The sequence below is a fragment of the Aspergillus pseudotamarii genome (genome assembly GCF_009193445.1).
Source record: "Aspergillus pseudotamarii strain CBS 117625 unplaced genomic scaffold BDV38scaffold_1, whole genome shotgun sequence".
Taxonomy (NCBI): domain Eukaryota; kingdom Fungi; phylum Ascomycota; class Eurotiomycetes; order Eurotiales; family Aspergillaceae; genus Aspergillus; species Aspergillus pseudotamarii.
The window spans coordinates 327199-350522 of NW_022475015.1; the positions used below are offsets into that span (position 1 = coordinate 327199).

Sequence of the window (23324 nt, forward strand, 5' to 3'; positions counted from 1 at the left end):
CAAGGAATAAACAGAAAAGTATCTTTTGGAATTATCCATCTCGAAATAGGCGGTCTGAAGGTCGTCGTGTTGTCGGAGATTTTGTGGTGGATTCGTCACTCTGCTGCACGCTGACACCATTTTAGTGGCTGGTTAGGGCCAACGCTTAGCTTCACCTATTTATTGTCTCAAGAGAAAATATACACCACCATCCGACTAGTATTGGTACCTGGGATACTTCTAATATATTATCCTTGAAAACAGCATATGGTGTTATTGGGTATAAATACATTATAACAGCATTAAAACCATGACGCAATGCAAAACGCACATGGAAACTCTACAGATGATACTGATTCGAGCTCTCAATCGGGACACCTAGCCTCTGCCAGAATGCCTCGACATTCATATCCTCTTGTCCACTTTATGTGCTGTTAGCAGATGAATGTCTGGTGGAAATAGGGAGACTTACTCAAACTTCTTCATGATAGTGGGCTCGGTCTGCCCTTCAGCGACGTTAGGGTTCCTGAAGATGACATTATATTTCTGGATGTGGTCAGCACTAGTTCAGCAATATAACGGAATTGATATCAAATCAACATACCATTCCAAGAGTCACATGGATCGCTGCCGGCATCCGAGGAAAGGCTTCCTCGGGATTCTTTCCTTCAATCATAGCCTGGATGTTCTTTGCGACCACAGCGGCCTGGGCTGAGCCGGGTCTGGCAGCCTTACGCAGTCCTGTATCTGCGATGTCGCCGACTGCGAAGAGGTTCGAGTACTTAGGGTCAAGGAATTGCATCGTCGGTCGGATCCGTATAAAGCCGTTATCGGGGTTAATCAGAGACTCGGACGTTGACGGGGCGAGTTCACTGATGAGACCATTGTTTGGCGTTTGGCCGGTAGCACAGATCACAAACTCGGTCGACAATTGGGTGCCATTGGTGAGCTCGACATTGAAAGGACCTCCCTGAGTGGGATACCCCTCGGCAGGGATCTTTACTCGAGCTCCAGTGACGAACCTGGAAAATATTCCATCAGCAAATGCATAAACCGGTGATCCCGAATCACATTATACTCACTTGATGCCAAGCTCATCAAAACGTTCCTTAACAAGATCATGCAGCCCTTCATGGAACCCCGACATTAACTGCGGGCGAGACTGCACGACTGTGATATCTTTATCGGGATAGAATTCCTTTAGGTCGGTGGCCATCTGGACGCCGACCGCACCACCGCCCGCGATGAGAATGGACTTGGCCTTTTTGACGTCGTTTTGGTGATTTTGGAGATATGCGACGGAGGAGAGCTTGTCATCATGTCTCATACCTGCCGGCTGCACGAGACGGGTACCGGTCGCGACGACGAGATAGTCGAAGGGAACTTGACGGGAACCTTGCCATTCACGGTCCAGCTTGACGTGCTGCGACTGCACAGATAGAGCCCTAGCTTGCACTACGGCATGTCGGACTGGGCTTGTAGTAGAAGGGAAGAGTCCCGTATATGGAATGAAGGCTTTGTGTTCTTGTCCGGGAACAATTGCGAAGCGAGGCTGAATAGTAGACACTTCGGTAAGCTGGCATCAGGGCGGAGATAGACCATTCATGCTTACAAAAGTAAAGAGATGGTGGAAATGACTGTGTGGCTCAATCAACAGGACCTGCGAGTTTCAAAGTCAGACACTTAAAGATTCAACAGTATGCCAATGGCAGCAACTCACCCTGTGCGTATTTGGCACCACTTGTGCGAGCTCTTGGGCCGTGGTCTAAATTGTAACTTAGCATTAGGAATCAAAGAGAGAACAGATAGATACTTAGTCATAACTCACCTTTCCCACATAGGACCCTCCAACGACAATGATATTTCTCAAAGCACTAGCCATTTTGCGTCTATAATGAATTTGAAAATGAAAGATGAACAGTTGACTAGGGTCCCCGGACGCGCCTCTTTTTAAGTACTCGATCAGATAAGGGAGGCAAAGCGGAAAAAGACTCTGCCATGGACCATCATTGGTGGACGGCAGCCGGGGTCGGCATGATGCCGTTATCTGATCCACGGAGTCGGGGCTCGGGGGTAAAGCTTAACTCCTTGAGGATAATTCTCCCTCTTAACGCCGAGTAGATGGATATTGTGTCTCGGATGGCCACTTCCGGATCGCCTCACGGTTGCTTTTTTCCCGTTTACTAAATATGCGATTAGCTAATGATCCGACGCTTCAACGAGTTATCAGAAACCCTCCTCCCCCACCGGATCGGAACCGCAGTGATAGGTTACTTGGTCCTAAATCTCCTCGTGATTCCGCCGGTATATCGTTCCCGAGCCTAAGTCTGGTATGAATATCACAATTCCCTCAGTGTCCTGGCAGTCTAAGCTGCAATATTATTTGCGAGGGATATAGAAGCTATGGGGATGAGGTTCGGTAGGATATATCGGTACTATGCTTTCTCCGGGACAATCTACTACTAAGCATCTTATTTCTAACCATTTGGTGTTTAACTGAACAACTAGATTCCAAGTTCTTCGAAAGTATTGTCCTAAGTTAAAACTATACCCGGATCATAGTGATGCCAAACGCCTGCAAAAGGCATTGCAAGCTCGACGAAAGACGAAGAATGAGGAACGCAAAAGAAGCAACATCACTAAAAAGGGACATGTATGATAGAACACAAGTTTAGAACATGGTGTACCAAAAGTCAGAGCTAAAACCAGCGGATCCTTCTATACACGACGCAACTGCTTCCTCATCAGTCGGGGCTCAGCACTGCTTGCCTTGCCTTTATCAAGTGTAAACACCCATTCATCAACACCAATGTTACCGACTCGAGAGGCATCGACATTGAGCCAAGACTGACAGGCAGAGATAACGCCCCTTGACTGTCCAGACGTGTCATAGTCAAATACACCACGGAAAAATACACGGTTCGCAGATTTTCCAGGTACGCTTTCCTCAATCCCAGTGGGATATAACCTAACAGCTAGCCCCTCGAACCCCGAAAGAGCGACGAGAGACTGAAGAAAGTCGACGCCATTACTCACCCACTTAGTCACCAGGAGACCGGGCTTCTGGTGATCCGTTGTAATAGTGACATAGGAATCAGTCGTAGAATTTGCCCCTTGTGCCTTGTATGTACCTGCATAAGTGCAGTTGGCTTCTTGTTGGGCGGCCTTGTCGAATGCAGGAGAGAGCCGGTCAATGATTAGGTCTGCTAATCCCCATACATTCGGTAGAGGGTTTGTCGGCAGATCAGCAGCTGTGATTGAGAACCCAATTTCGTACTCCGGAATGAGCGCAATGATATCGGCATATGCTCCCAGGTTTCCGGATTTGCTGTAAACATCGATGACATGGTTAGGTCGGTTCGGTAGCTCGTAACGGAAGATTTCCCAGGGAGCCCCGACAGAGGTTTGGAAGCTGGTGGTGTGGCTCAATGGTTTCAGCCAGTGACGGGTCAAGGTTGACGAGATATTTAATGCTGAGGAGTCGGAAAGAGATTGAAGAATGGAGCGACCAATGACAGCAAGATCATTGGCACTCGAGTATGCACCCCCAAAGCTAAGATATGGTGAGCTTTTGTCACGTAGATGGAAGTAGAATAGCTTACGCATCACCGTCGCCTAGATCAAAGTCCCACACACTGGCCGTCTGATTAAGCGGAATGATACCAACGTTGGCATTCTTCGGGACGAGTAAGCTTGTTGAGTTGAGACTGAGAGGCTTGACTATGCTGTTCTCGAACATGGACGGGAAGTCGGTTCCAGTGATGTTCTCCATCGCGTAGCGCAACAGCTGGTAAGCTGCATTGGAATAAGCGGGCGTAGTGCCTGGAGCAAACGTCGGATTTTCACTGACTATACCGCGGAGGAATGCTTTCATGAACCGTCAGCAATTTAGCCATCATTAAGGTTTATCAGCTGAGCACACCTTCTCTATCGCACGGACTTCCCCCATTTACCGCTTCCCCCTGATTGCATGTCGGGATATCCTTCGCCGGAACGGCAGGGAGGCCCATGGCCATCATTTGCTCGTTACTATATTGACCGGCCAGATCCTCGAATGCATCTATATGGACAATGATTAGTCTTTCCGTCCACAAGTTCCAAAAGTAGGAACGACATACAATCATGGGGCACGCCGCTCAACTGCGCGGCCAAATCACCAATGGTAATATCCTGCCATTGAACACGAGAGCTCTGGTTACGAGCTATTATGTCTAGGTCCGGGATAAAGGTCGTAATCGGATGATTCCAGTGGGTATATCCGTCATGTGCCAGCAGGGTCAACACCGTCAACAGTTTCGAAATGCTTGCAACTCGATAAACGCTATCGAGTGTCGTGTTCTGTGCGCCTGCACCCAACCTTGGACTGTAAGTTGGCGATGTGTAAAGGTACTCATATAGAGAGCCTTCTGTGTGAGAGGAGAATACTTTAACAGCGAATGTGGTTGTGTTGAGAGGTAATGAGCCGAGATCGGTTAGACCTGTAGTGAGGGCTTCTTCAATCGCTTGAGTGAGGTTTTCCGAAGCCGCCTTGACATCTTGGCTGGAGAGGAGATCCCGCGGTGGAGGGTATAAGGGGGTTTGGAGAGGACAGGAATCTTGAGCGTAAACGAGAGTGAATAGCAAGAATGAAACTATTCGCAAGAGCTGATGAGCGCGGGCTGAGTATAGCAATACCATGGTGGCTATTCTTAAGCACGTATGACTTCTGATTGAGAATCGACGTTGCTTCGTGGCGCGAGCATGCTTTTATATTGGTATGAAATCATTGTTATCTGTGGATTATTTCCATATAGAGTTGCTGGATGGATGCCTTACAAGCAAAGATCTCACAACATTGCAACTCGTGTAGTTTTATTGGCCAGTTCGTTTACAAGTGGAGACGACATCCGGCACCTTTGCCAACAAACCAGTGCGATCTTGGATTTGACCTGATTGGTTAATCCGCGTATTCTTGGCTAAATTAGAAATGCCTGGGTTGGGACTAAAATTTCCTCGGATCCTACGGGTCAGATTGTGGCGGAGTACTCCATCGCAAGGCAGGACAAATACTTAGAAGAAAGGTATATCATTAGGCAGACCGATTTCTGAAAGCTTCATTGGGTTTTATTTTTATTTTTTTCTATTCCAACGAAAGTGTACGTGACTGAATTTCACCTCCGCCATCCAGAGTGTACAACATTTGAGCAGACGATGCGTCTTCCGGCGATACTATCGTAAAAGCGTGGCTGACATGAGAAGCTTGATCCGGGTCTTGGACAGCTTGTTCCTCAACTGTCATCGTCTCAATGGCTATTCTTGCGACGAGACTGGAATCCCAAGTCCCCTCGCGATGCGGCCAAGATTGAAGCGCCCGAATTGCTCGCCATCGAACCTCAGGTTCACTACACTCGGTTGACACGAAGAACAACGGAGCGATAACGCCCATATGGAGCAAAATGCTGGGACGTTCCGTGAAACTGGTTGTAATCGCCTCGGCTAGTGCGACGAGCTTCCTAAATGCCGGCGTATAATAATCGAGGAGCTCTTTCGTGTGACCAAGAAGGCATGTTTCCAGAATCATGGACAGGGACAGCTGGTGCAAGTAGATTATGTCCGCGCCCCGTTTCCCTTTGATATCACACCGTGTGGACAGATGCATATAAAGAGGATCAAATGCTTGGGCAAACCGCCGAAGCTGAGAACCGAGGTCGAATTGCCGCTGCGAAAGGTATCCATACTTGACACCTATCTCCGTCCGTGACAGGGGCGAGACAAAGGTATGAAACTGGAACACGGCTCCCATTAGTGAGTCTAATACCCTTCGGGCTTCACAAAGGTGCTGGAATGGTTCCACATTGCCCGTGTTCCACTCCAGAAGACACACGTCTGATTGCACCGGGAGTACTAGTTCGCCCACACCGAAATACGCCGACTGGACATCCAGGTGACAAAAGGTATCAACGAGACTTTGCTCTACAATCGGGGCGCATGTAGGAGATGGATTGGGTAATTGGCGACAGCCCACATCCTTCAGGATTTGCAAACCATTTCGCAGATGCGTGAAGGCAAGGTCATAGTAGCCGCGCATGAGCTCCGAGAGTACAAACAACATGCAACACACGAGTGTGACCTCTTGTAAATTGGGATCCCGCGACGCAGAGCGCGCAGTCAATAGCGCGTATGCTTTCCCGCATTGATCGACTGCAAACCGCTGCCACGAGTTGTCCAAGTCTTTCATGGTTAAAGGGTTTCCACGGGCCTCGTAGTCCACATGGATTGCAGAAAATGCCACGACGGCATGGTAGACTGCCTGGTCGACCTGACTCATCTGAAGAACCAACCTCTGCCATAGGGGCGAGTCAAAGTATCCGATCACAGTTGGAAGGGACCGGTGTTGGAAGAACGAAAAGCACCGACGCTCGTCGGACGTGATTTTCCACCAAAAGCCATCGGCAATGTGTGTAGATAGCACTATAGATTCGCCGGTCGGTCGACTACCAGGTAGTCGACGTGGCAGGCGCTGGATGTCGTATTCGCACTTTCGGCCCGTTGAGATACAGTTGCGACATGATCCCGGGGTCTCATCACATTTGACACGACGGGCTCTTTATCTCTGATCATTAGCCGACCAGCTGATATCCGGCCGATCCTCGCTGTAACTCACCGGCATGTGCGGCATCCCGTCTTGGATCTGTTAACAAATCTTCGTTTACTCTGCTGTACTTCCGCCATTGCACCAAGTGCTTCAGACAGTGGCCCGGTGGGTGGAGAGAGCACCAGTGTCATCTTCACAAAAATGCAGGTTAGGCTTCAATCAAACTAAGCCTGCCATTTTCCCAATGGGGTTTAAATCTTCGTATTAGATTCACGAACTATTGGCTCAAGTCTCAGTAGGCATCCATCGCCGTGGGGGCCGTTGGCTTAAGCCCCGCCGTGATCTTCGCCTATATCTGATGCCATAGGTTTCTAATCAAGCTACTAATTAAATGTTTTCTAAGCCATCCTGACACCACTTTAGTTCCTGACCTCCCCTCGTCCAGCTTTATACTCAATTCAGACACGAATCTACATATTTATCTCGTGGTTATTTGCCCCACGACAATATGAATCCCACTTTCCTGCAGAGCCTATCGTTGCCGTGGCACGGTTGTCCAGAGCTAAATTGACTAGTGACTGGTCTGAAAGACTCCATTAGCAATGAATAAGTACGGGTCCGCGATCAAACATACTCTGAGAGGTAAATTGCGGCCATCCATAGTTATTCAACCCGTTCCAGGGATCTTTAGCAAATGCCACCCATGCGCCTGACCCAGTTAGCAGTGATTCAGGAATCCAGTGAACCGTGGTAAATAGGTACCTTGAATATATTTGCTCGCGGCAACCTCTGCTGGGCTGGAGGATGGCTGGATTGGTGTATTATTGTATGTCCCAAAGACAATGGGTACGTCACTAGAATGGTACGCTCCAAGCCACGGAGTCGGACTCAAGCCAGACCAATTGCCGTGGTACAAGTATCGCCAGGTTGGGATATCTTGCTCGAGGCGGTTGTCCACCGTCTCCACAATCGGGCAATTAAACGTGCTCTGAGTAGCTGTATATACCAGTGTCTCATTGATGGACTTGGAGCTAAGATTCATGTTCGCTGAACCTTCGCGATCAGCACCACCAATTAACGTTGGCTGGACGAATTAGCTACTTTGCCTTGTGCGTATAGCAAGAAGGCTTACCAAACGAGCGAGCCCTCCTTGTTTCGCACGTGCTTCGTAGTCAGCGAATGCTGTAACGTTGTCTGGTACCGGGCTAAAGCTGTAAGACCCAGAAGACACTCCTTCGAGGATCTCTTCCCATGGCTTGTCCTGCATGCATTGCAGACTACTACATCCTAGTGCTTGGGATAGATTCTGCCAGTTTTGATGGGTTTTGTCTTCATTCATAATTATCGACGCGGCGCCCGATTGCATAATAACGCCGTGTACGATAGGGTTGTGCGGGTACTAGAAATCAACGTGGTGTTAATTCCTGTACTTTTCCATATCGGATCAGTATACGAACCGCATAGGTGAACAGATCCGTAGACGCTGCTCCAGCACTCTGGCCAAACAGCATAATTCTTGAAGGATCTCCACCGAATTGGCCGATATTGCGGTGGACCCATTCCACGGCAAGTCTCTGATTTCATTAGGTCTCCCTCCGCACTAGAGCCAGATATGTCTAGCAGCATACCTGATCGAGAAGTCCAACATTTTGTTGTCCAGGTTCAAGACCCGGAGCGTTAGGGTACCCAAATATCGAGACGCGATAGCTAACAGACAATGGTCAGTTCAGGAAACCTTCTTCAAAGGATAGCACTCACTTGAAGGTAACGACAACTATATCCTGGTGCTCCTCGACCAAGTTCGTCCCATCGTAGAAGGGGATGGCTGATCCGCCCTGGGTGAACCCTCCACCATAGATGTACATCATCACCGCGAATTTACCATTTTCTTTCTTAGCTTTGGGCGCCCATACATTTATCGCAAGACAGTCCTCTGACATGCTGTCCGTGTTCCATGGCATGTAGGGTAGGACGCTCCAGATGGACTCATTGGAGAAGGTATACTGCCCTGGACATGTTGCAGGAAACGAGTTGACCTGAATGGTCTGGTTGGATCGCGATATGGGCACGGGTGGCTTGAATCGACGTAACCCCGTTGCTGGCTCGGCATATGGTATACCTAGAAACGCACGAACGGACGAGCTATTGTAGAAGCCTTCCACTGGACCACTCGTGGTGTCGATGAGGAGATCCGACGCCAGCGCCGTAGACGACAAGATAGTCGGTATGAAAATGCTGAACCTTACCATGGTGAGACTACCTGCTGGGCATTCACGGAGTCATTATCGTTCCATAGGAGTTTAAGCTTGAGCAAACAAACAAGCATTAAGTATCCCAGATGGAAATGCGGGGGACGCGGAGAATCTTTGGGGTTGGGATCCACATTTATTATCCTGCATTTCTCCGATTAGCCTGAATCTTGTTTTTATAGCAACTCGGACATTACCACTGCCGAATCTCTCTGCCGTTGATGATCATACCCTTTCTGTCAACCTAATAGAGTTGTGATGGCACTGACAAAAATGTAATATCACTGCAATCATACCCAATACACTGCTTATATCTGGCGCAATGCAGGAAGGGTGATGCTCATCTCGGAGCGAAGACTATCCGGCAACCCTAAAGATACCGGCCTCCGATAGTTGAATTTAGGTCCCGAAATGACGTATAGCCATATAGCTCCGATCCAATCGAGCTCTGCATGATCAGATTGTAGCAACCTCGCTGTCAACCGTCAAGTTACCCATATTCCCATCATCATGACTGATTACAGGAGGAATGTTGGTTCATGATTCGGATCAAATGTAGCTCTGTGAAGGAACGGCCGGCAGGGATGGACGTTTTCAAAGGAAGCCTGGATATAGGGCAGAACTTTCCCTGGGATTTCCTCAATAGATTCGGGTTAGCGTATTAGCAGCATATAATATTACTTCAATTTGGTGAATCATATTTTGTACACGTACATAGAAAGTAGATACTTGTTAGGTGCTCTTGAAATAGATATACATGGGGAACGAACTAAAATCATGCGCGAGCCTTCTTCTCATGCTTTATTCGAACTCCTTTCTCGTAAGTACTCCATTTCTCTAGCACAGCCATCCTCTCCTCCTGCGACGCGGCCTTAGATTCTGCAACTCCCTGTCTGATGCGCGATCGGACAATGTAACCCTCTCGGTCAGCCCCATATGAGTGTTCAATGGCTCGATGTACACCATTCAGGGGATAGCCGATCAAGCCCCAGATACCTACAGAATCGATTATGATCCGATTAAAATAATGTCAGACGCGAGTACAAATCTTACCGGCTTGAGGTTTCAGGATCAAACCCCCCAGACCTTTACCAACACCTTTTGTCATTCCACCGAATCCACCATCTTTCCAGCCGTGGCTGGGTTGCGTTACTACGCCAGTGATCCCGTCATACCAACTGTATCCGAATTCCTAGGTCAATTAGCATGACGAGCCATATTCGATGGCTTACAAAATCTCGCGAAAACATTACCTTTCCGGCCGCAACAAATCCAGACCGAACCCCGGTCACCTCAGGTAGCTCGCGCACAGTTCGATCATTGTAGCACCGTGGGACATTATGTGTGAACTGAGAGAACAACAAAGTGACTCCCATGGGCACTTCAACCACCCAGTTCAGCACCCTGCGACCCAGATAACTGGTGTTCACCGCTATGTTTTGCAAGGGATTCCGTTTGATAACCATTGACGGCGTGCCTTCCTGTGACATGGAGGTCGACGCGGATGACAAACTAGACATCGATTTCGCGTCGTCATTAGTTGGTACAGGATCCTTTTGCGAGGTTGCACTCGGGGTTGCGATGGTGGCCGCCGGCGTTAGCATCGCTTTGCGCGCCTCACAGGATGGTAGGTTATAGTTTTCCGCAAAGCGATCGGCAGCTGGACGCGAGATATTCTGGACCGCGTTGACCGGCATGTCGACAAGCCCAGTAAGGAAATTACTTATGGCACCGGTGAAGGTGTCCGCCCCTGCGCAGCGGTGATCCATGTCGTAGCGCTTTCCACGATACCTGTTCAAAGCATATTAGTACACGGGAATGCTTCTTACAAGAATGGTATGGCATACAATTTCACATCTTTAGGGTTGAGCTTCTTCTCCTGGACCAGAACAGTAGCCGCAAATGTACTAAGTAATATCTTCGTTCGTCTAACACGCCAGACAGCCGGACGATCAGGACACAACGTGCATTGAATGCGGCGAAGGTCGAGTTGGCTATGAAAGCTGTGTAGGCTATCGCGGGCGCCATTCTCCGAGCGCATTTTCTCGCTAAGTTCGTGTGCTTTGTCAATAGTAGAAGCCTTCAAACAGAAGTGGATCGCATCGGCCAAACGATCGGCAGTGAGCTTTTTGTAAGGGATAGGCGAAGGCCCTGCTCCGTTAAACGCGATTAAAGCACCCCAGAAGGGCTGATCTCCGAAGAAGGGCACAATAGTAGTGGGTCGGCCTAGAGCGAGGCCTGCAGCGGTGGTGCCTGCGCCTCCGTGGTGGATGACACAGGAAACCCGTTTAAAAAGCCAGTCGTGCGGACAGTTTCCGAGGAAGAAGATATCCGGGCGGTTTATCTTTTCGGCTCCGAGACCACCCCATCCCTTGGAGATTAGTGCTCGTTGGCCGGTCATTTCAACTGCATCTAGGATCGTCTTCGTGAGAGCATCGGGGTCATCAACCACGATCGAGCCAAATCCAATGTAGAGTGGCGGGGGGCCTCCGTCCAAGAACTCAACCAGATCGGATGGAGGTACGTAGTCAGCGTTGGCAGACAGGAAGTTAAAGCCTGTTACGTCGATATGCTCTTGCCAATCATCCGGCTTTGGCAGGAGTGAAGGGGACCTATGACACTCATTTATTGGATGTATTCATGTACAAGGACAGTATACGAACCACATATAAGTGAAGGGAACACGCAGTCGAGGGATCAGACTCGGTGCGCGCATAACATCCAACTGCTCCAATCCCAGCTCGAAGCGACGAAACGCATTAATGAGGTCGCCCACACCTTGCCAGATCACCATCTCCATCAGGGCGTAAGATGCGAAATTCGCCACGGACGGCTTGGTATCGCGAACCCGGACATTTGCTAACGGGTGCGAAAACGCTTGAGTTGGGGACCATGGCATTCTAAAGCCATCAGCAGCTGAAACTCGAGAGGCCCATCCAGAAGGAGACTCACGTAAACATCAAGTGTAATGGTACACCCATCTTCTCTGCACAGTGGATATGGGCGAAGCTGGGCGGGTTCGCGACGATAGCATCGGCCACAAATGGCGCCGCAGTTATCGGGTCGTCACTGGTCAAATCGATACCTTCGCCAGCTTCAATACAAGATCTCCAACACCCGCCGAGCATGAGCCTAATATCTTTACGGCGTTTGCCGATCGCCCCTTGGACAAGGGTCTCCATCTTTGGGATCAGCTTGTCATTCTTCACCATGAACGACATGAGTTCAGCCGGGTCGCCCCCGATATTGAAGAATTCCAATCCATTGTTCTTCACAAAATCTCGGAACACCAAATGTGTCGCGAGTCTAACGCGGTGTCCATGGCTTTTCATTGCTCGGCCCAAGGCGATAAATGGTTGCACATCGCCACGGGATCCCACGACATGAATGACCACGTTTAGCCGTACTGGAAATTGAGCCCCGTCATTTCGTATCTGCGATGGGCGACGGGTGGTCTGTCGCTGGAGAGCATCCAACAGGCTAGCTACCTGCGGATCGTCGTCGTTAACCGCAATATCCACGCGACCATCGTCTGTGGAAACGACAAGTTAGACCCACTCGCGGCAGAACGTATGGGTACTAATAACCAATAACAGACCTGTTACCTGTGCCTCCGCGTCAAAACCATCAGTAATGAGGTGCTCGGGACCCTTAGACCCCGGAGCCAGAGCTAGTGGAATATTCGGCGCCGCACCGTTCGCCATTTTAGCGGTTGGATCGTTCATCGAAGCAACCTTACACGCCCGTTTTGATCTTTAATAAAGCTTGGTTTGCACTGTGGCGAAGATAAGGTTGTCTCATGACGTAGCAGCCAGACTGGTCGAGACCATTGGAGTGATTTGTTTTGTCATTGTGTAAAATATAGGAACATATGTATACCTGGTTGCAGCGTCTCGCATTTTGCCTCTCTGCAGAACTTCAGCAAGCCAGTGGATCCTAAGCAAATGAAAGAGTCACTCTTGACAAAGCATTATTTAAGCAGGATATTGGCGTAGCAGGCGAACCCTGTCTACAACGTAACAGCAACATTAGCTTTTTGCACATCAAGAACTCGGGATGCCGATCCATGGGCGCGGACTTCGGAACCAGACCCGACTTCCACAGATTAGTAATTCTCATGTAGCACGCAGAAGAATTGGATTATCATATCATCTGTGCAATATAGAGATTGTTGGGGTTATGGATCAAGACTATAGAGTTGGTAGTCGATTGCCTCCATGATAGTCAATCCGGATTGTATTCGTAAACATTGAGACATAGAAGTATCTAGGAAGACAATGCACGACGCAAACATTGAAGCATACATTAAGAAATATATACATGACAAGATCACTGCCTCTCCAGCCGAGGTGTGTCATCTGTGTCCCATGAACGCCTTCTCGGGCAATCTGCATCCAGCAGCTTGTTCATACTCTCCTCCATCCTATTGTATTTTCGGAAGCACAGAAAGAAGGTGATAGCAGCCACTAGCATGGTGGCACTGAGTGATACGTATTCTATCAGAACCTTGGGGTCGACAGATGTTGGCGAAAGGGAGACACCAATAGAGGAACCGAAAGCCCCGGCCAAAAGAAAAAGGGACATGATGATGCTACGCATGGACTTTGGCGCTTTCGTGTAGGCGTACTCCATCCCGGACAGCATTGCCAACAGCTCCGATAGACCCATCAGACAGTAAACGGGTATTTGCAAGAGTAGGCTGATCTGGTTAAGCTTGTTAGAGGCGTATTTCGTATCGTAAGATTGGAGAACCCCACCTTTCGAGCTGGAGATACTCCTTTGCACCTGTCGGCCGTCGGGTTCCTTTGGCATGGGGAGGTCTCGTAGATCACTGCCTACGGTTAGTGGAAACAGGCAAATCAGGACAACAAATTGTCTACATACGTTCCTGGAGACCGGCGGCTAAAGCCATCGCGCAGGACGCCAAGAGAAAGCCTGTCGTGATCCGGCTAATGGGTTTGAACTTGATATGAAAGCGATGCAACGTTGGGTAAATAAAGCGCTCACTGATATCCTTGTCAGTATCTTCCATACGGATGTCATAAAATATTGAACATACAACAACGGTACTGCAACGAGTATCGTGATCGGATTAAGACATCCCACTGCCTATGAGTCAGTCATCCATACATCAGTACAAGCGGTTACACATACTCATATCATTCGGTATGCCATGAGTGTTCATTGAGGCACCTTGACTGACAAGATTCGAACTTGCCTGCCCGTTACAAATCCAATACAAAGGGCTGCTCAAGTTAGCTCTCTTCGTTGCTTGGTATGTCAGATACTAAAGCACATACAATATCAAACTAAATCATCTGTGAGCAACACATACATACCTCTTACCTCTCATCCCGGAATACTTACAATACACGACATGCCACCAGGGCACGTTTAAGTTCATCCACGAACACATCATCCCATTGCACGGGGATACCAGCCTTTTCCAGAGACGAAGGCCGAGCTGCCTCGAGACTGCCTCCGCTTTTGATGCCAATCCATAGGACTCGCATGGCCTTAGTAATAGCTGATCCGTTCGGCGGACGCACAACTATCACAGTTAGCGATCGAAGGGGGCAAATTCATAGACATCCTTACTATAACGCGTGCGACCAGCAAGAAGCGCTACGATTGCCAAGGCCCAAAAGCATAACGGTAGCATAAAGGCGGCCCAGAAGTCTACTTTAAGCTCTAACCACTAGGGGTGTGTCAACGGTCGTCCAATGCGGGTGGGGGAATAGCGACTTACAGAGACCGGTATAACCGATAGTGCACCCAAATTGATAACCCTATGATCACTGTCAGGGTGGGCGAAAAGGAGACAATGGGAAAGGCAACTGACCAGTAATATCGGGCATATATTGCCTGAATCGTAACGTTTGGATCTACCAGAACCTGTTCACCATCTGGCAAGGTCTTCACCCGTGCCCCGATAGAGTGATACTGCTCCGCAATCAGTGGTGCGACATTGCTCTTGATCGCACCAGTCCTATAAGTACTCAGTGATATTTTTCATGTCCGGAGCTCCATCAAGCTTACCCCAGTCCGAGCAAAACCAACGCGGCCATGAGTCCGGGGAGACCAGCTCCATGCTCCAGGCTCCCTGGGAGAGATGTAGCAAACAAGATCAATACACCGCATGCAGATAGCCTACAAAGACTGTCAATATATGGCTTACGCTGTACCCGAACTAACATACCCCGTTCCCAGAACGATGGTTTTGTAGCGACCCAGAAAGCTATCTGCTATGATACCCATTAGAACCGGAGATAGGTAGCACCACCCCACAAAAACATAGTTAATACTGGTCGCTACTGTCTGGCCCTAATCTGTCGTTAGCGAATGTCAGGTTCGTTTTCATAGCTGTCAGGCGCACCATTCCCAGGGCCCCCGGGTGCAACGGATCGTCCCGTGCATTCTGAATGTAATTCTCTGGCATCCATGTCAGTAGGCCCGATACAAAGTCGGTGGATCTATCATACGTATTGGTGCTGTTACCGCCCGATAGGTAAATCTCTCGGACAGCTCTGCAACGGCCACGAGAAATATATCGAGAGAGATGTCATCGCGGACGAGTCGCAGATCGGAGCGCTCCCCCTCCTTTGGCTCTGCCCACGTCCCAGGCTGAGGATCGTCGCTTAACAGCGTTTGCCCGGACGAGGCTTGACTTTCATTTGACAAGCTTTCCCAGGATCTGGACTCCATGATGGTTCAAAATCCGTGACAAAGTCCCCTGCTCCTCCTCCATTTCCAAGTATAGCTCAACTGAGTGCCCGTGGAGATATTTAAAGCAAACAGACACACGGACACGGTGTGGGATTCTCCGCTATTTTACCTATAGTGGGTGGATCCTACTTTACAACCACTGGAATGTATATGCGTGGACAGATACATCGTCTGATAGGGACGCAAGGTATGGCCTCTGTCCAGGACATCACGCCATTACCACTCTTGTTGCAGCAATTCACGGTCTGCATGTCTTTGGCGCAATTTGCAAGAACTGTCGACATAATCGGTAGTTGGTATGTGACGCTTACACCGGCCGATCATACTGCAAGGGTCCTATACATATTATGGCCGATGGAGTGGGATGGCCCAGATTCTGTAGCCGTATAGAAAAGTGTTCCTTCAGGAATACCAGCAAGTCGGATGGCGATCACCACGCCTTTGGCTACTGTGATGTCACGCGATGGGTAGTTTCTATCAGAGGCCGGGGTGTATCCCTACGCAGGGAGCTGTAGCGGCGGGAATGTGGGCACTCGAAGCTGTTCCTTTCAACAGTGCCTCTCCCAATTGGGCCGTTCAATCTCCGGAAGACCTTGACTGCAAGGGCACATTCATCGTGCTCCACAAGGCAACAGCTTCGCTCTGGGGAACCGAAATTTTCGGATGCCCTGAGCTTGACACACAATAATCCGATCCAGTACCGGCCGTCAAGCAATACTGGATCCTACACAGGACGTCAACGTCGATACCGTCTCTCACATGGTAGGTTTACGTGGCATTTCTAACCAACATTCCCTGGCGAGATGCGAAACGGAATTTCTCCCCTTCACCACACCGTATATAACGTTATTCTTGTGGACCATTGCGCAAGAATACCAATGTCTCATCCCGTATCCAATAACAGGATTTCGTCGAGCACTCGTTCTGCGGCTGAAGTTATCGCAAGACACGGGGCCCGGATGGGATGCCTCACTCCATATGTGCGACCGGAACCTACTATGATATACCTTTACCGACCTCAACATACCTTGTGGTTCGGATGCCACCTCTCTTCAGAGATGATCGCCCTCACATTTGGAAAGACCCTCGAAGCAACTTGTGGGGTAGAATTGGGGAGCGATTGTCTCTATATGTAACACTATCACTTGGCATGCGCAATCCCTGGGCAGCATACCACGGCGCGGCGATCATTTCAATCAGGGATATCTCCGTTTGTTTTCCGACTGTGAGCTTGGTGGGACAGCATTGTTATATCCTGGTCTTGATTCTGGCTGCATTGGAGAGCCACACAGCAGAGAGACGAGAGAACTTCCCAACCAAAACCGACTGGTTCGTCCGATCATCATGATAGCTCGCCGTAGCTCCTATCCGCTCTCTTGGACCGAAGATGCTCACTGTTGGGTCCATGACGAGCCTAACGGTGGCGATCTTAACCGATTGGGATGTTGGAGCATTCCACGCGACAAGTGTGGCATCACCGCACCTCTTTTCGATGCCCGATACTATACTCGTGACGCGGAGATGCCCCAGGCCACAATATCCGCTGCACGAATCGCACGTGATATATCCATGATTCATCACGTGCACGATTCTTGTGACCATGGGCGGAAAATGATAGATCCGATCATTGTCCGATCGGACGGCTGGAGTGGCCCCCGACTGCCTAATGCGGCACTGTCACTGGTGCCCTCTAGCCCTCAACTGGCGTGGGCGACTAAACCACTTGGGGGGGGGTCCCTGATCGTAAGGAAGCGATTATATTGAAGGGCTGCTGTGGAAATCTAGACCCCTACATGAAGGGTGAGTGCGTGACAGGGTATGAACGATCAGAGTTCATTCATACTATGTCAATCATCTGGACCCATCTTGCAATCGGGAGTTCTACCGTCATCGACAACGTTCCGAGTCTTGTAGAGGAAATGTATATCAACGTTCCTTGGGAGTCCGAGGCGACGACGTAGGGACCATGGGGATCCGTGGGGGGGGGGGGGGGGGTGGACGGATGACAGGACCTGATCTTATATGATCTTGACATCATCTGGATATTAATGTTTCAGTCGGTATAACTGAGTATCCACCGGGGATTCTGTCCCTTGTCTGTACTCCGGATAGTCCGTCCATGCTTATCCTCCTTACTATTTCTGTTTGCGGACCTCACATTCCCCAACCCAAGATGATTTACGATCGCTTGACAAATTCATTCGATTGAATTCTTCACGATCGGTATGGTCTGAAGTTCTCCTCTGCCCTTTCCTACGAACTTTTCCCCCATCCACCACGACGAGTATCAGGTCGGGGGAATTCGGGCATCCTCGCAAACAGGTCGTTTGCGTCATAAACCGATTGGGTTCCATTTGACGGCCAACCTTTTTTTTTTTTCTTGGGGGACAAATTCTTTTGATATAGAAAGTGTCCTGAATGCTTGTCACGCATGGACACTGCTTCAAATTCTCTTGATTCACATATATTCCCCATCTGCTTTTTTTCTCGTCTGATGATTAATATTTCCCCTTTCGTTCTAGACCGATCTTTGTGAGATTGTTGAATTTGTGATCTATCTTTGTACTTTACTTTACTGTACGTGAGGGTAAACTAACCACAGGTATTGTCAACGTAACCGTCGAAAAAGATTCGAGCCCCTCTCCGAACAACAACAACAACAACTTCAACGTCCAACGAAACACGCTTCTCTTTCCCTTCGTCGTTTTCCTCTCCGCTTTCTCTTCTCTCCCCTCGCCCCTCACCTATTTCTCCGTTTCTTTTTTCTTTTTCTTTTTTTTTTTTTTTTCGAGTTACTTGGGGCTACTTCCCGTGGGACATCCTCCACTTCCCCCAACTTATTCGTCTTTCTCCCCCCCCCGCCACATCGTCTTGAACGGTTTTGCGCCCGCCACCTCCAACTGGACCGGATCAACTTTCTCTTCGCCCATTCGCCTCATCGCCCGTCGGCGCCAAACATCTCTCCATTCGAACTGATTTACCCTCCGTGATCGCAATCGGAATTATGGACGGGGTTGATCTCAAGGCTGTGCTGAATAAAGGAAAGCAGATGGCCGGTGTGGCCGGACCGGCCGCCAATGGCAATGGCGGTAAGAAGCGCAGAAAAGGAACCGATTTGAAGCCCATTGTCACGAATGAAACAGCCGCTGATGCTACTACAGAGGGGTATGCTTTTGTTTTTCCTCCCTGTTGCGATTTTCTAGTGTGATGCCGTCTTGTTGACTCGATCGATTTCCCTTCGGTAGGGCTCCCTCGCTCGCCGTACCGCAATCGCGATCCCCGTCCACCTCCTCCGTGGATGAGATCGAGACGACCGCCGAGGAGGAAGATTCAGAAGACTATTGCAAGGGCGGTTATCACCCGGTCACCGTCGGCGAAACGTATAACAACGGTCGCTATGTCGTCGTGCGCAAGTTGGGCTGGGGTCATTTCTCCACCGTCTGGTTGTCCCGCGATACCACCACCGGGAAACACGTCGCCCTCAAAGTCGTGCGGTCCGCCGCTCACTACACCGAAACCGCCATCGACGAGATCAAGCTCCTGAACCGCATTGTACAAGCCAAGCCGTCGCACCCGGGTCGCAAGCATGTCGTCAGTCTGCTGGACTCCTTCGAACACAAAGGGCCCAACGGCGTCCACGTCTGTATGGTCTTTGAGGTATTGGGTGAGAATCTACTCGGTTTGATTAAGCGATGGAACCACCGCGGCATCCCCATGCCGCTAGTAAAACAGATTACGAAACAGGTCCTCCTCGGGCTGGACTATCTCCACCGCGAATGCGGGATCATCCACACCGATCTGAAGCCGGAGAACGTCTTGATCGAGATCGGCGATGTGGAACAGATTGTGAAGACCTATGTGAAGGAGGAGCAGAAGACGGACCACAAAGAGGATAACCGCAATGGCCGCCGGCGGCGCCGGACCCTCATCACGGGGAGTCAACCGTTGCCCAGTCCACTGAACACCACCTTTGATTTCAAACACAGCTCGCACCATTCGCAGAGCAGTCTGAGTCAGATGATCAACGAGGAGTCGGGTATGTATCGAGCCCTCGAGGGTCGTTTGTTTGCGACCGCCCACTGACCCGTCGCAGAAACCGCCCCGTCGGAGAAACCATCCATGAAAGAAATGCTCGGCATTCAGGAGGAAGATGAGAAACAAAAGCAACGAGAAAAGACTGCGTAGGCTGGATGCCCCGTCGCGGACCGCGCCTGGAGCTAACCGTCGCTAGGGACCTCCTCGAACGCGAAGTATCCGGCATCTCCTTGAATAAATCCTCCCACGAAGCGACCGACGAACCGGAATGCGATATTATCTCGGTCAAGATCGCGGATTTGGGGAATGCCTGCTGGGTCGGCCACCACTTTACCAACGACATCCAAACCCGACAATATCGCTCGCCCGAAGTCATTCTAGGGTCCAAATGGGGGGCCAGTACGGATGTATGGAGTATGGCGTGTATGGTATGTTCGACGGCATTCCGCCGGGCGCGATTGGGTTGCCGCCCCGACTGGAGGTCCTCCGCTCACCATTCTCTAGGTCTTTGAGCTCATCACGGGGGATTACCTCTTCGATCCGCAATCGGGCACGAAATACGGCAAAGACGACGATCACATTGCGCAGATCATCGAACTGCTGGGGCCCTTCCCCAAATCGCTTTGCTTGTCGGGGAAGTGGTCGCAAGAGATCTTTAACCGCAAAGGCGAATTGCGCAACATCCATCGACTCCGCCACTGGGCCCTCCCCGACGTCCTGCGGGAAAAGTACCATTTCTCGGCCGAAGAGAGTATGCGAATCAGCGAGTTTTTGTTGCCCATGTTGGAGGTCCCGCCCGAACGACGCGCCAATGCCGGGGGGATGGCATCGCATGCGTGGATGAAGGATACGGCCGGGATGGATACCGTCGAGCTGGGCATTCTTCCGGGCAGTCGAGGCGAAGGGATTGAAGGATGGGCATCCGAGGTGAAGCGGCGGTAGACGTGACGACCACGATGTGATGACTTTTTTCTTCGAATGGTGGCGATGCTGGCTCTCTTGGCCCTGCGGATGTATCCATTTTGGTTCGGCCGTTTCTCTGGATGTTTTATGACTCCTCGACATGACGCGCATGCTCTTCGTTACCCTTTTCTGTTCTGGCTTTCTCTCCTACCATCTTTCCTTGTATCTCTCTTCACCTACATAGAGTCTTGATATCATGTCTGCCTCGACGACTGTCATATGCGGGTCGGCTGGTCAACGGGGACTTGCGTTAGACAGAAAAGACCCTTGGACGTCAGACCTGTATTCGTTTCCTCGGCTGTTTAGGTAGATGATTGTGGGACGGCAGTTTCATTTTCAAAACGGAGGATATACAACGTCGTGGTCGGTTGATATCCGACCACGACCCAATGTTTGCAATGCTTCTGCAATGGGCGTTTATATATCTGAGACGGAGTATCAACCAGTCGTACATTCATAACTACCTCCTTCAGCCCTCTACTAGATCCTCCAGTTCACTTTCTCCCTCCTCACTGGGCAACTCTGAAGGAAACCAGCCAAACCGCGCCAGATCCACATAAAACTCCCCCATAGCATCGGTCTCGACTTCCACTCCCTCCTCTCTTAATGCCTCTGCCTGGCGTTCCGCACTCCCAGGTTCCCTAACTCCCATTAGCACCCATCAACCCGACAAAAGAGATGCTATGAAACCCAAGCGCTCTCCAGACACAAAGCAAAGAGATGAGATACCGATGCGAAATCATCCCCTTCGAATTAATCACTCTCTGCCACGGCACATTCCCCGAATGAAAGTACTCCTCCGGACTCGACGGGAGATGTTTCAAACAAATCCCCACCTGACGGGGTCGTTGTGCTATAGATCTTTAGTGATTGTCTCTAGACCCCGTCCATAGTTGACGACAGAGCTCATTTTAGATCCATATCGAAAGGTTAGACCTACGATACCCAAGGAGCAGAGCAATATGACCATAGGACGTCACTTTGCCGGGGGGGATTTCTTGGACTGCGGAGTAGACGGCGTTGAACCAGTGTTCGGCTTCGTCGGTGCGGGGCATTGTGTTCTTTTACGTCTTTCTTTCTTTCTTTCTTTCTTTATTGAGTTTGAGGTGGGAGGAGAGGGATTGCACTGGGTAGTTATTTTTGTTGGGTTGAAGGGGGGTTCCATTTGTATTGTTATGGATCATTGGTTGGATCGGATTGGGTGCGGGAGTGCCGCTTTAAGGGTTCCCCGTAGAGGGGTTTACACTTGGTGGAATCTTTTCGATGTACATTTCAGGTAGTTGTCTTTATTAGGTGAATGTTACTATTTGCGTTTATATCGTTTCGTCATTATTAGATTGTACAGGTAGGAGTTTGAGGATATAAGAGCTGAACAACTCGGGCTATATTTAATGGTAAATTGGTTGTCCGGGAGCATTTATATACAGCTAATATATTCTGACGACGCAACATAACATTGATACTACTGTATACGACGTCCCCCATAACAATCACGCATATCATATTAAAACCAATTAGAGTCCCTCAACCTTCAGATGTACGGTTTTTGTTTCAAGGTAGTGGTCGAGGCTGTGATGAATTCCCTCCCTTCCAACGCCACTTGCCTTATATCCTCCAAAGGGCATGTCAAACGCGCCAGTCGGGCTCGTGCAGTTGATCCCCACGGTACCGGCCTCCATCGACGTCGCAAAGCGCATGGCCCGGTTCACATCCCGCGTGTAGACAGCAGCGTAGAGGCCAAACTCAGAGGAGTTGACCATCTTAATAACCTCGGCCTCCGTTTCAAACACATTGATGTTGGTCACCGGGCCAAATACCTCGTCTTTCATGATCTGAGAGCTCTCCGGCGTATTTGTGAAGACGGTCGGCGGGATAAAGTAACCTTTGTGACCCTGAACCTCGTTTCCTCCCAGGATGAGTTCACCGTCTTGCTTCCCCAGTTCAATGTAGCGTTTCACGATGTTGAACTGGGTTTCATCGGCCTGCGGACCGTGGTTTACGCCGGGCTTTGTGGGATCGCCCATCGCCACGAACTGAAAGCTCCCCTTGAACAGGGAGATGAAATGGTCGGCGATGGAAGCATGGACATAGATGCGAGAGTTCGCCATGCATACTTGGCCGCTGTTCCATTGGATACTATATGCTGTCTCCTTTGCGGCCTTCTCTAGATCCGCATCGGGGAATATCACGGTAGGGGATTTGCCTCCCAGCTCAAAGATCACATTCTTCAGGTTGGAGTTGGCCGCTGCCTTTTGGATGAGTCGTCCTGTGCGTCCAGAGCCGGTGAAAGTGATCAACCTGACATCCATATGATGCGCCAGAGCGGAGCCCGAGATATTCCCATGGCCAGACAGGACGTTGATGACACCTGGTGGAAACCCAGCGCGCTGAATCAGATGAGCAACTCGGGCCGACTGAGATGAAGTTAGAATCGATTAGTAGACAACTCCACCAAGGCGAGTGAGCTTACCGTCAAAGGCGCCTTTTCGCTACTCTTGATGACAACCGTGTTTCCCGCAGCGATCGCCGGCGCCACCTTGTTGATGAAGAAATAAACTGGGACATTCCAGGGGATAATCGCCGCAACAACCCCATACGGCTGCCTTAGGGTCATATTGATGAATCCGGGCGTGTTCAGGCTCGTCTGGCCTTGGCCATTCCAGCCAGCGGATGCGAAATACTGCAGCTTGTCCACGGCTCCCTTCACATCCCAGTACTGCGAGACGGGTCGGCCCATGGAGATGGCCTCTAGATGTGCTAGCTCTTTTTCCGATTCGAGAAGCAGGTCGGCGAGCTTC

At 50.0% G+C, this 23324-nt stretch overlaps 8 protein-coding genes across 8 annotated transcripts; 1 reads left to right on the forward strand and 7 right to left on the reverse strand.

The window, feature by feature from the left end:
* Positions 1-219: 219 nt before the first annotated feature.
* Positions 220-1926, reverse strand: BDV38DRAFT_231732 (NAD(P)/FAD-dependent oxidoreductase). Its single transcript, XM_032052973.1, has 7 exons — positions 1808-1926; positions 1700-1744; positions 1592-1639; positions 1062-1531; positions 584-1001; positions 452-525; positions 220-401 (listed from the first exon to the last, which is right to left on the reverse strand). Exons 1-7 carry the CDS (start codon positions 1859-1861, stop codon positions 320-322), a joined length of 1191 nt encoding a protein of 396 aa, XP_031919684.1. The 5' UTR covers positions 1862-1926; the 3' UTR covers positions 220-319.
* A 671-nt stretch (positions 1927-2597) lies between these two features.
* On the reverse strand, positions 2598-4725 carry BDV38DRAFT_289535 (serine hydrolase domain-containing protein). Its single transcript, XM_032061262.1, has 4 exons — positions 4098-4725; positions 3902-4039; positions 3582-3846; positions 2598-3532 (listed from the first exon to the last, which is right to left on the reverse strand). The coding sequence occupies exons 1-4, from the start codon at positions 4654-4656 to the stop codon at positions 2698-2700; spliced, it is 1797 nt and encodes a 598-aa protein (XP_031919685.1). The 5' UTR covers positions 4657-4725; the 3' UTR covers positions 2598-2697.
* A 373-nt stretch (positions 4726-5098) lies between these two features.
* Positions 5099-8802, reverse strand: BDV38DRAFT_266820 (Alpha/Beta hydrolase protein; the record flags this gene model as incomplete). The annotated part of the gene is made up of 9 exons (XM_032056481.1): positions 5099-6563; positions 6623-6649; positions 7028-7136; positions 7188-7262; positions 7316-7637; positions 7686-7952; positions 7984-8127; positions 8182-8260; positions 8312-8802. 9 exons carry the CDS (start codon positions 8800-8802, stop codon positions 5099-5101), a joined length of 2979 nt encoding a protein of 992 aa, XP_031919686.1.
* A 312-nt stretch (positions 8803-9114) lies between these two features.
* On the reverse strand, positions 9115-12527 carry BDV38DRAFT_289537 (glycosyltransferase; the record flags this gene model as incomplete). The annotated part of the gene is made up of 7 exons (XM_032061263.1): positions 9115-9798; positions 9856-9994; positions 10056-10593; positions 10650-11414; positions 11466-11702; positions 11755-12334; positions 12401-12527. 7 exons carry the CDS (start codon positions 12525-12527, stop codon positions 9578-9580), a joined length of 2607 nt encoding a protein of 868 aa, XP_031919687.1. The 3' UTR covers positions 9115-9577.
* Positions 12528-13131: 604 nt separating this feature from the next.
* Positions 13132-15507, reverse strand: BDV38DRAFT_289539 (putative POT peptide transporter; the record flags this gene model as incomplete). Its single annotated transcript, XM_032061264.1, has 13 exons — positions 13132-13506; positions 13578-13633; positions 13687-13808; positions 13862-13907; positions 13957-14048; positions 14170-14353; positions 14401-14500; positions 14602-14791; positions 14842-14952; positions 15002-15126; positions 15179-15234; positions 15285-15410; positions 15471-15507. 13 exons carry the CDS (start codon positions 15505-15507, stop codon positions 13132-13134), a joined length of 1620 nt encoding a protein of 539 aa, XP_031919688.1.
* A 3025-nt stretch (positions 15508-18532) lies between these two features.
* Positions 18533-20505, forward strand: BDV38DRAFT_266823 (serine/threonine-protein kinase; the record flags this gene model as incomplete). The annotated part of the gene is made up of 5 exons (XM_032056482.1): positions 18533-18693; positions 18774-19564; positions 19622-19709; positions 19760-19991; positions 20068-20505. 5 exons carry the CDS (start codon positions 18533-18535, stop codon positions 20503-20505), a joined length of 1710 nt encoding a protein of 569 aa, XP_031919689.1.
* A 490-nt stretch (positions 20506-20995) lies between these two features.
* Positions 20996-21581, reverse strand: BDV38DRAFT_276711 (MGMT family protein; the record flags this gene model as incomplete). Its single annotated transcript, XM_032058288.1, has 3 exons — positions 20996-21167; positions 21256-21379; positions 21467-21581. The coding sequence occupies 3 exons, from the start codon at positions 21579-21581 to the stop codon at positions 20996-20998; spliced, it is 411 nt and encodes a 136-aa protein (XP_031919690.1).
* A 421-nt stretch (positions 21582-22002) lies between these two features.
* On the reverse strand, positions 22003-23221 carry BDV38DRAFT_231773 (aldehyde dehydrogenase family protein). The gene is made up of 2 exons (XM_032052974.1): positions 22997-23221; positions 22003-22940 (listed from the first exon to the last, which is right to left on the reverse strand). The coding sequence occupies exons 1-2, from the start codon at positions 23138-23140 to the stop codon at positions 22041-22043; spliced, it is 1044 nt and encodes a 347-aa protein (XP_031919691.1). The 5' UTR covers positions 23141-23221; the 3' UTR covers positions 22003-22040.
* Between the last annotated feature and the right edge of the window lie 103 nt (positions 23222-23324).